Genomic DNA, 11,394 nt, shown 5'->3' with positions numbered 1-11,394 from the left:
TCTGAAGTACAGGTCAACACTAAGGGACTCTCAACAAAGTTTGCAGATTACTACAAACTGGGAGCCATTATTGAATCCCCAAATGATGTGGATACTCTACAAAAGGGCCTTACAGAAACAGATGCTTGGTGCCAGAGCCATGGGCTCAAGCTCAATGCCAAGAAATGTATTGTTATCCCCTTTGGGAAAAAACATGTATCCATGAATTACCATATAGGTGGCAGTACACTAAACACAAAGTGTGATAAGAGACTTGGGGACACAGGTGGACAGTGGTCTCACCTTCGATAACCACATCGCCACAACAGTCAGGAAATCGTTCTATGTGGCACACCTCAACACAAAGGGCTTTTCATCCAGAAAAAAGGAGGTCATTGTCCCACTGTACTCATCCCTCATTAGACCCATTATAGAATACAATTCCCCATTTGGTATGTACCTCAAGACATCTGCAACAACTGGAAAGGCCTCAGAAATACCTCACTAAAAGAATCACAGGCCTAAAGCAGATGCCCTACGCTGACCACCTTAAAAAACTCCAGCTATACTTTGTCGCATATCGCCTACTCAGAGGCGATCTCTGCTTAACATACAAGGCCATGTCAAACCCAGAGCTGTTTGACATGCTACACTTAAAGAAATCCCAATCCCTCAGAGCTACACGCTCCAGGGATCTAAACCTTGTCATCACAATAAACAAAACATGCTGGAGGGATAGGTTCCTGACTCAGAGACTCCCCAGACTCTGGAATAGATTGCCCATACATGTCAAGCAGAGTGCCTCTTTGGACCTCTTCAAGAGGAACCTTGACGATTGGATGGGAGAAAGGAACCACCCCAGGGATCACGCCAGTCGCCTGCTAGACAGGGGTCCAGGAAAGTAAATGTGGGAAGAAATAGCCAGGGAATTGTTATGGCTAGGCTTGTATAGGCCCTAGGGCTGATAGCCTAGTACCAACCTATGAACCTAAATGCTTAGACATGCTTGTTTACCTTCCCATGTAAAATTATGTATATACTTTGTGTTCATCTGTAAGTTGTCTTCTTCGGTTTCTGTTTTTATTATGTAAAAGCTATATTGTTCCTTTACTTTGTATTGGAGCTTTTCTCCCTCGGCCTCCAATGAAAATTGGTTTCTTACCCAGTAAGACTTTCCCAGTAACCAAATAAAATGAAATAACTAAATCTTCATAATCTTGGTGACTGAAAACTTCAGCTCAGGGTTAAATTTTCCAAAGACAGGAAAGAGAAACTGCAAACACACCACATAATACAACTGGAGTGAGGTACATCTGTCCACACTACAGTATTCAGAAGTAAAACATACAAAAAGAATAAAGCAAGAGTTCCTTTGAGCATCTCACCTAGCAACCAAGGGGGCATGTTGATGTTCTGAGTTACTAAACTCAAGGTAATGAAATACCACATGAAGCAACAAAAACCTTATGCATCAGCACAAAGCAACTTTATCATACAACATATTTAAATAGTGCACTCATTTTGAAATTAGCTGACTTGTATCACAAGGTTATTTCTGTTACCAAGCTGTGACCATGGCTGAAAAGGGCAAAGGCATCCTGGGATCAGATCACTCACCCTGTTGGCTAACCTGGTATTTTACAAGTTACTCGAGACAAAAAAGATGCATACAATGCAACTGCACAAGCTCAGGCTTTTAATGTATACTCAGCCTTTCTATTAATTTGTTTACTGGTACAGTGTGTTGATCAAAAGGACTAATTTTAATTACAGCCCAGGATTAAAAAAAACATAACAGATTGAAAAGCAAGAACAGATGGATGATATTAATGAAACAGAAGTAATACATAAAGAACATATCAATTACTGCCAAACTCGTATCTACCCCAAAATAAACCAGTGGTTCAAAACATGGGTGCCATATCCCCACAGTACTGTGCTGAAGTAATGTTTATTTGCAGTTTTGCTGTCAGTACATAGCTCCATAGTACGATTTACTGAAATCACTGCTATCTTTTACTGTGAGGTTTCTCAATTTGACCTGCAGTCTTGAGGTCAAACTAGCATTTCTCATGAAAAGTGCCTGAGAAAGCACAGCTGATTCTACTGCACAACTTCAAAATACAGGTACCTTTATATACTGTTACAGTGTGAGTAGGTGGAGGCATGGAAGCAGGTTATCAATTACAATGTTCAAAGTCCAATAGTACAGGTGAGCCTCAACTGTTTGAACTGCTGCTGGAGCTGCAAAACCGCTCAAGTTTGTACGGTCAGGTGATGTGCACACCACAGTACAGTTATGCTTTTAACCAATATTAATGTTTACTAGCTAGTTACAATGGAGGCAATCAGATGTTGTCTGGTCACAAACAGAGGTAAATCAGTAGTGGACACAGAGACAGGGCAATACTGCATACATTTAATTTTGTTCTGGGTAATTTACACATTCAAAGACACCCTAGTGTCATGCTACTGTCAGGTCCAAGAGGGAGAGCTCACAGACTCAATGCAAATTGGACAACTATTGTTGGCTATTCACTACAAATTATTTAAGTGCACAGTTTCCAATACAGAATACTCTATAAAGGAATTAGTACAATCTGCTGGTATTGAGGGAGATGAGGGATAACCAAGATAAAAGACCAAGGACAGGGTTAGACCAGCACAATTTGCAAGGATCAAGACCAAGTGGGAAGCCTGACTTAAACCTTCACAAGCTGACTTCCATTATCTCATCCATCCAGCAGACAGGCATGTTCTGCAGTCAAATTTCCCCTCACATAATATACTTGAGCTCTCCCAGCATTCAGCACAGCTTTAAACACCTCCCTTTCTCTTAGTTGAGGTTAGATAATGTTCTAAAGTGCAACAAAGCATCAAACACCCCGTAACTAGATCACCAGAAACCTCCTGAACTAAAGCAATTACTTCCTTCTGCAAAATCAATTGCCTTCTCCAACAAAACTTCTGGCCTGCCTTGGAGGGTATCAAAGGATGTTTATTAGATCAAATTTTATTAAAACACATATCAAACTACATTAGCTAGTGGCACATAACATTCTTCACACCACAAGATATCAGTTTGTGCCGACGATATCGCAAACTGCCATGTTTTTGTTGCACTTTCAAGACATTCAATCTGACGAAGTAATGAGCAGGTGTCCCTGCCGAAATTCTGAATTTAATGAACATTCTTGCAGAAAAATACTGCAGTTTAGGTAGCTATGTGTAGCAGAAGGCACTTTGTGCCTTTGAAGCAATGAGAAGGCTACCAAACTGGAGTAATCACAGCAGCACGTTTGATAATCACCTTTTACTGGGCTTGCCTACTGTGCAAACGTGGGAGTAAAGTCATACACTATGTACATACAAACATATGTATATTATACACATACAAACATATGTATATTATAAACAGAGAGATAGCAGAATGATAAAACTATATTAAACTACTAAGTGGAATGGAATGCTTTTAAGATCTACATGCTTGGACAAGGAAATAGTGCTAAACGAATTAAATGGAAGAATTCTTAAAATATTTTCAGGTCACCTAAAAAGGTGCAACTGTCACATGTGGTAGTGGGAACTGATCCATTAAACAGCAACACAAATCTCAAGAAAAATCAGCATTTTGTTTGTGGAAAAGACTGGTATGGTGGCATGCTACTTTGTAAAATAGATGTTAGTTAACAGGTTTTAAATGAAAATTTCCTTTAATCCTGGAGAAGGACTGCACTTAGTGCAGCAGTGTCATTTAACAAAGTCAAATGACCAAGACATTTTACAAAAATGGGACAACGAAAGTGCCTACCTAAATAAAACCCATGAAGACAGGTAAAGAAAAGCCACAGACATTTGAAACTGTTGGGCAATTATGTATTTGTGCACACACAAACTGACAAATACTGATTTATGGTTTGCCAGAAGACAAAAATATGAACAGATGCCATCACAATGCAGAAAACCTGTTGGAAGCTAAGCAAAAATCTACATTATCTTTTTTGGCGGCACAAGATGGACGCTTGGCATGTAAATTCATTTGCCTCATCTCAAAAGATTCAGATCAGCAGCATTAAATAAAAAATTAACTAAGCACCAACACAGTCACAGAATAACAGTACAGACCAAAGGTTGAGTGCCAGTACACAGCTTGCACAAAGCTGAAAAGCTTCATGATCCGTTTTATATCTGTGCTTGCAGGGTTGAAGCACAAATACTGCCCCTCCCCCTCTTTTTAACTCACTGCATACACAAGATTTTAGAAACCAATTAAGCAGAATGATTAATTTAGGCACATACCTACAAATAAGGATGAATGAAGTTTAGTATTTAAATACTCTTGACATTTATTTCCTTTCATTCACTCCCCACATTATAAATCCAAATGCAAAGCATCACAAAAACAATCACATTCTTCAGACAAATCTAAAACCAAATTTGTTAAAAATGCCCCCAGACCCAATCTACACAAGCATAGCTTTTCTGTACTCTAAATCTTGAGCTCAGTGTTAGCACATACATTTCAATGAACCCCTTACAAAATGGGCACAAAAGGCATCACATACCCTTGTCCTTCCAGTTAGTCTTCTGACATTCCATCTCGTTTCACAAAAAATATGTTTAACTCCACAGTTGCTTGTATCAGTTCTGCATTCCAGTGCACCAAGCAGTTAGAGATGCCAGAAATGCACAGCTTGTGAGAATCCCTGCATCAGCACCCTTGCCAGGTCTGCTATAGCTTGTCGCTGAGCCTGCTGCACAACTGCTGCAGGGCTGAGGTCACCTGACTGTCTGATGGGTGTGGAGACAAAGGAGTAGAGTGACGTACTGGAATCTGTAACCAAGAAACTAATGCTCCAACATAAAATGGTCAATTCAGTCATACTGTGCAGTCTTGCGTGTGTAAACGGCACCTTGACATTCACTTTTACAGTAATCTACAGCAGATAGGAAAAGGAATACAGGACTAGAACAGCATGCAATGATTGCATAACATGATGGAAGGCCAGGAATACTGTACCTTGAGATTATTCCCATCAATTACACAGACTGCCAAGTACACGGTAGTCTGCCTCACTACTAAGAGTACATCTCAAGCTACTATTAATGTTTTTAGAACTCTTTAGAAGGCAGTTTCGGTAAATATTTACTATTACATGTAATGCAGCTCTCTGCAACTTAAATTACTCTGTGCGCACCAGTCAAATTCTAACCCCATGAACAATTTCCCAGGGTCAGGCTAAACACAAATGCAAATACTTCACTCACACAACTCAAAGGACATTCATTTGCTTCATAGACTTGCATACACCTAAAAATTGAGAGACTCCCACAAATGAACAATCCAGGCTCATCCACTCTTCCTAGTCACCCTAATACAAGGGAAAAAAAATACCTTTACTGCTTCTCTCATTTGGTATATTCTAGCAGTTCTCAAAATACTTGCTATATTATGGGCACAGGGGCTTTTATTTTGGAACATGTACACTGTGTACAAACGCATTTAAACATGCACACAAATACAGTGTGTGTGTGTGTGTATATACATATATATATATATATATACATACATATACATATATATATATATATATATATATATATATATATATATATATATATATATATATACATATATATATATACACATATATATACACACACACATACACACACACACACACACAGACATGCACATGAGTGTATGTACATGTATGTTTAGGTCTACACACCAAGTGTATTATACAAAAATGTATTTTATATACAAATGTATTTAACAATTTTACACACCACGTATAGCAGTGTCTATAATACTTAGTTTTATTGGGACAGATTGACATGGATATATACTACCTTTTCTGACATGTCTACTCCTCCATTTTTTTCAAATTCCTGCACATTATTCCACTGCATTTTTGCAAACTTTAGAATTCTCAAAATCCTAACACTGGGTAAAGCTAGTAAGTCACATTCCTTTCAAAGATTAAAATTCAGTTTCTCAGCATGCTGTGCTTCACTGTCCTTAACATGTTAACGGACTACTTCAAGAAGGCTTCAAAAGCAGTCCACATACAAATCAATACAATTTCAAATTGCGTATGGAGTTGTAAAGCAAACCATACTTGTCACAATGATCTCCCTGAAGAAAAAATAAATTGCACAGCATCAACCAACAAACACCCATTAGCTGCACATCTATTCACCACCACCACTCCACTTATTGTTTACAGTCTTGCACTTCACTCAATCTTCTGCCTTCATTCCACACTATTATTCATGTATATCGATAATTTGGTAGCAACCAAGTTTCCTTTCTATCGATCTTTCCTCCCATCTCAGCCTCTTCAAAACTCTACCTTAATTTCATAATCCCTTCTCCACTCCACATCATTTAACAATCTACAGTATTGTAGTTTTCCTGACACCCACTGCACCTGTTTGTGAATGAATTCCAAGGAGTACACCATCCGTGGCTACTGTTATCCATTTCCTTTCCTCAAAGCTTCTTTCCATTTTTAGTAGATTCCTGCCAATGTCTACCATTCTCTTGTTCCCTCCATTTTATGACACTTCAGTTTTTCCCTTCTCCTCCATTCAGTATCAGTTCATTTTTTCCTCCCACCTTTCATCTCGCTTTTAGTCTTCCCTCAAACTTCTATTTTTATAACTCCTCAAAGTGACTATATTAATTTCTTTTCAAGGTTCATATATTTCTGTTATCCACTCCTTTCCAGTTGGTCATAACATGCATTCTGCTGCCTTCAGTTGAAGATGTGCCTCCTTACACAATTTTCAGTCATTTGTCCAATACAAAAAAAGCACGGATCCCTTATTTTCTACATTTCTTCCATCTCATTCATCACTTGCTCCAATACCCCACATCTCCATCTGCATTCTCAAATGCATCATTTCTGCTCTTTCTTATCTGTATCTCCAGTACCTGTTAATTTCTCCTTTCTGCTACAATTCTCCATGGGGTGTAGCGAGCCAACTTGTGTATTAATCTGAGTTGCCAATCTCATACTAGCTGCAGTTACATGCCTTTCTCAACTCCACCCACTCCTCGTGTGCCCCTTCTCATCCTCCACCCACTCCTCGTGTGCCCCTTCTCATCCTTTATGTTCATGGGTTACTACCCATGTAGGCCAAACCACCACTGAGAAGCCTAATCCAATTTCTCAATTGCCCCAGAGAACTGTCTAAGTGACTTGCTCATTCACACAAAGCCAGAGAAGGGTGTGGAAATCAAACCCAAATCTACAGGAAGCAGATACTTAACAGCTCACTGTCCATCCCTGTGGTAACTGCTAAACTTTCACCCACTGCTACTATGATTGTTCCATTTTTCTTTCCTTCTGTGCTAGCCAAGTACTTGTATACAATGCCCATTCCATTATTCCACTTTGTTTAATGGCACAGTATTCCTGATCCTTTTCTCTTTACTCCCCTATTCTACCAAGAATTATCATCCACCCTGTTGTCTTCTCACAGTGTTCTAAGTCTTATTCTACTTTCCAATTTCCCTTTCATCAGGTCAAGTACACTTCCCAGGATCCTCATCTTCCATTCTCTCTCTCCCTCTCCATTCTTTCCTTCCACGTGTCTCCCCTTGCAAAATACTTCCCCTATTCAATAGCCATCTTTTCTACACCTTTCATTCCGTTTTACAGTTTCTGCTAGTTTCCTTCCTTCTCCAAGCTCTTTTTCCTCTTTCCTAGCCTGATCCAGTCTATGCTCCCTTCTTTGCTTTTCCCTTAACTTACGATGAATGTTGTAAACCACTACATATCTTGAAATGGGGTGCTCTCCAATTCTTCTGACTGCTACTCTCTTCCTTTTCTTTCCATATAAATCCCTCACAAGAACTCCTCTCACTGTCCAACACTGGTAAATTTAAGTGGGTTATTTCTGTGGGTCCACCATAATCTTAGATTCATTCTTCCTGATATTTCTGCTTCATCCACCTCTTCCAATTTGACTATCCCCTGCTTTAAACTACTTTGTTTCCTCTTCATCTCCCAGACCTCTAGTCACAAACATCTTGCTTCCACATTTTACTTTACCCCTACTTGCACATCCTTATTTTCCATAGTCTAATCATAATGGCCTTATTCAGGCTGCATTCCAGTCCTGTAACCTTCCCTGAATTTAAGTGCAACAATATCACTTTCAATATCTTATTAACGTCCTACCACGAATATGCAGTTGCCCGACTGATTCCTTTAATATTCATCCATTTTATATGCCCTACTAATTATCGCCATTTTTATACCACAGGTTCTATTCTTGACTTATCTATAAACTCAAGCAGTGCTGGCCTTTCATTTAACACTCCCCTGCCTCTTTCTTTATGCCTACATTTCTGTGGCAGATGAAGTGCTCGTTTGGCTTCATCCTAATTTAAGATTTTTCCCTCTATAGTTATTTAATCCCAATACATTAGCTCCTCTGATAAATTTCTCCAATAAATTCCACCCCCTTTCTCTACTTTCTGTTCCCTTAATTACAGTCCTCCCTTCTGGTAAAATCTTTTCTCCATTCCCATGCTGGCCAAGTTTTCCAAATATGTTCCGCTATTTTGCATCGATAAGCAGTCTGTATAGATGTTACTGATCTCAAGAGCATGTATCCAAAATCCTACCTTCTCCCAAGTTATTATTTCCTTCCACTTTAAACCCACACAGTTAAGGGTGATACACCCAATTAAGGGTCATATAAACAGCACACCCAAGACTTCAAAGTATCCCTTCAAATCTGACAATCCTAATATGCCGGACCTTTTCAGAATATTAAAGTTATTAGTAATATTTTCACTGCTTATACCTTTCTATCCATCCCCATTGTTAAGAGCACCCAACTTTTTTTCTGTATTTTTTTGTTTAGTCTCTTCCCACATAGCCCTAGCGTAAAATCCTTTTTAATTCAAATATTTAATACTTCACATAATGTCCCCATAAATATGGGTATGGTGGGAACATTATACTGCTATAGCCTTTGTTTTAGCCTTCTTTTATATCCTGGAAATTTTAATCAGTCTCACAAAAATAAGTATGTGATAAATCCAGAAAAGGATATCACCTGCAAATAAGGCCAATTCTTTGGGTAATGTATACCAGTTACACCCATGAATGCAAGTCTCTTATTTGCCACTGGCTATTAGAATAATGGGGTTAATTAGGAAGATGCATGTTATCAAGGAATGCACATTTCACCATTGCCCTACTCAAAATCCCAGCTAACTCTAATGCCTTCTCTACACCAACACCCAACAATGAGATTTTCTTGCATTTTGTTTTCCTTCTGATAATTGTCAGAAGTTTGCCTCCCCTCCACAAAGCCATACTGATCCATATCAATCAGTTTTGTCAACACTTTAGCCATTCACCTGGATAGTATAGCCATAATAGCTTTATAATAATGGTTCAAAATTGAAACTGGTCTATATGAATGGATATTTAAAGGTTCTTCCAGATCTGTATAATATAACCACCACAGATTTCTTCAACAATGCTGGCATGGTTACTAATTTAATATTGTTAAAGTAAACTTCCCAGATATGTATCAGTCCCCCAACTTCAAATTTCCACAAGAATACCAGATTTTCTTAGAGACTTACAAGAATACCAGATTTTCTTAGAAACTTAGCTGATCATCAATTACACATTTTTCTCTCATCCACTCTCATCATGGCTAGTAAATCTTCCACTTGGTCTTCCTAGACTCTTGGCAAATTTAAGTCTTCACAATAAATGTTATCATTTGTGTCCGTTCCCTCGTTCCTCTGTTCTATACTATTTTCATACAATTTCTGAAATCTCTCTACCTCCATAGGGTTTCTAGCTAAATTGATAGTCAAAGGCTCCGAGTTTAGCAACAACCCTTTTTATACTCTTATGCTAACAGATTTGGTGCCCTGGGGTAATAAAAAGACTTGTTTAACCACCTTTCTAAACTCGCACATTATACAAACATTCCCTTATTTTTCCTTCAGTACTCAACCGCTCCTCCTGTTGCTCTATAAAAATTCCATACATCTGCAATACTTTTACCACCGATACACAACGCCTCTACTTTTACCAACGCCTCTACTTTTACCAACGCCTCTACTTTTACCAACGCCTCTACTTTTACCAACGCCTCCACTTTTACCACCGATACACAACGCCTTTTACCACCGATACACAACGCCTTTTACCACCGATACACAACGCCTTTTACCACCGATACACAACGCCTTTTACCACCGATACACAACGCCTTTTACTACTTTTACCACCGATACACAACGCCTTTTACCACCGATACACAACGCCTCGCCTTTTACCACCGATACACAACGCCTCGCCTTTTACCACCGATACACAACGCCTCGCCTTTTACCACCGATACACAACGCCTCGCCTTTTACCACCGATACGCCTCGCCTTTTACCACCGATACGCCACGCCTTTTACCACCTTTTACCATAACGCTTTTACCACCGATCACGCTTTTTACCACCGATACACGCGCCTTTTACCACCGATCATAACGCCTTTTACCACCGATACAACGCTTTTACCACCGATACACAACGCTTTTACCACCGATAATAACGCCTTTTACTAACGCTTTTACCACCGATACACGCCTTTTACCACGATACACAACGCTTTTACCACCGATACAACGCCTTTCTTTTACCAATACACAACGCTTTTACCACCGACACAACGCCCTTTTTACCACCGATACACAACGCCTCTACTTTTACCACCGATACACGCTTACTTTTACCACCGATACGCCTCGCCTTTTACCACCGATACACAACGCCTCGCCTTTTACCACCGATACACAACGCCTCTACTTTTACCACCGATACACAACGCCTCTACTTTTACCACCGATACACAACGCCTCTACTTTTACCACCGATACACAACGCCTCTACTTTTACCACCGATACATAACGCCTCTACTTTTACCACAGATACATAACGCCTCTACTTTTACCACCGATAATGCCTCTGTGGCCTCTAAATTAATCCAACAAAAAAAGTGAGCCATCACACAGAAAGTACAGTTTTGTACCTACCATAAATGTAGATGTCCGAACTGGATAGCATCTGCAGTCATAACAAGTGGGTTGTCCTGTCGTCAGGCAGCCCTGCAGTCGGCCGGATTCCAAAGTCCGGGTCCGGCTTCGGCTGATGTCGCACTCCACCCGACGTCATCTCTGTTGGTCTTCGGGTATAAAAGCATCAGCTGACGCCATTTTCCTCAGTGTTTCTTGCCCCAGATGCCAGTAGCCCTCTTGCAGGCTAAAATTTGGATAGATGCCAATGTTTCCAAATAGAGGTAAACACAACAATAAGCATATATGTACATATATACAAACAAATACACCATAAAGACTCCCAACAGCTAGCTATT

At 39.6% G+C, this 11,394-nt stretch overlaps 1 protein-coding gene across 1 annotated transcript in view; it reads right to left on the bottom strand.

Moving 5' to 3' along the window:
- Positions 1–4,749, bottom strand: part of RTN4 (reticulon 4) — a 250,703-nt gene extending 245,954 nt beyond the window's left edge. The window contains exon 1 of the mRNA XM_044055159.1: positions 4,545–4,749. Coding sequence (XP_043911094.1) covers positions 4,545–4,578 — 34 coding nt within the window. The 5' untranslated portion in view covers positions 4,579–4,749. The remainder of the gene's footprint in view (positions 1–4,544) is intronic.
- Positions 4,750–11,394: the final 6,645 nt, after the last annotated feature.

This window comes from Protopterus annectens, chromosome 1.part2, assembly GCF_019279795.1.
Source record: "Protopterus annectens isolate FY-2018-M chromosome 1.part2, PAN1.0, whole genome shotgun sequence".
Lineage (NCBI taxonomy): Eukaryota > Metazoa > Chordata > Ceratodontiformes > Protopteridae > Protopterus > Protopterus annectens.
This window is presented reverse-complemented; position numbering and strand designations above follow the sequence as displayed.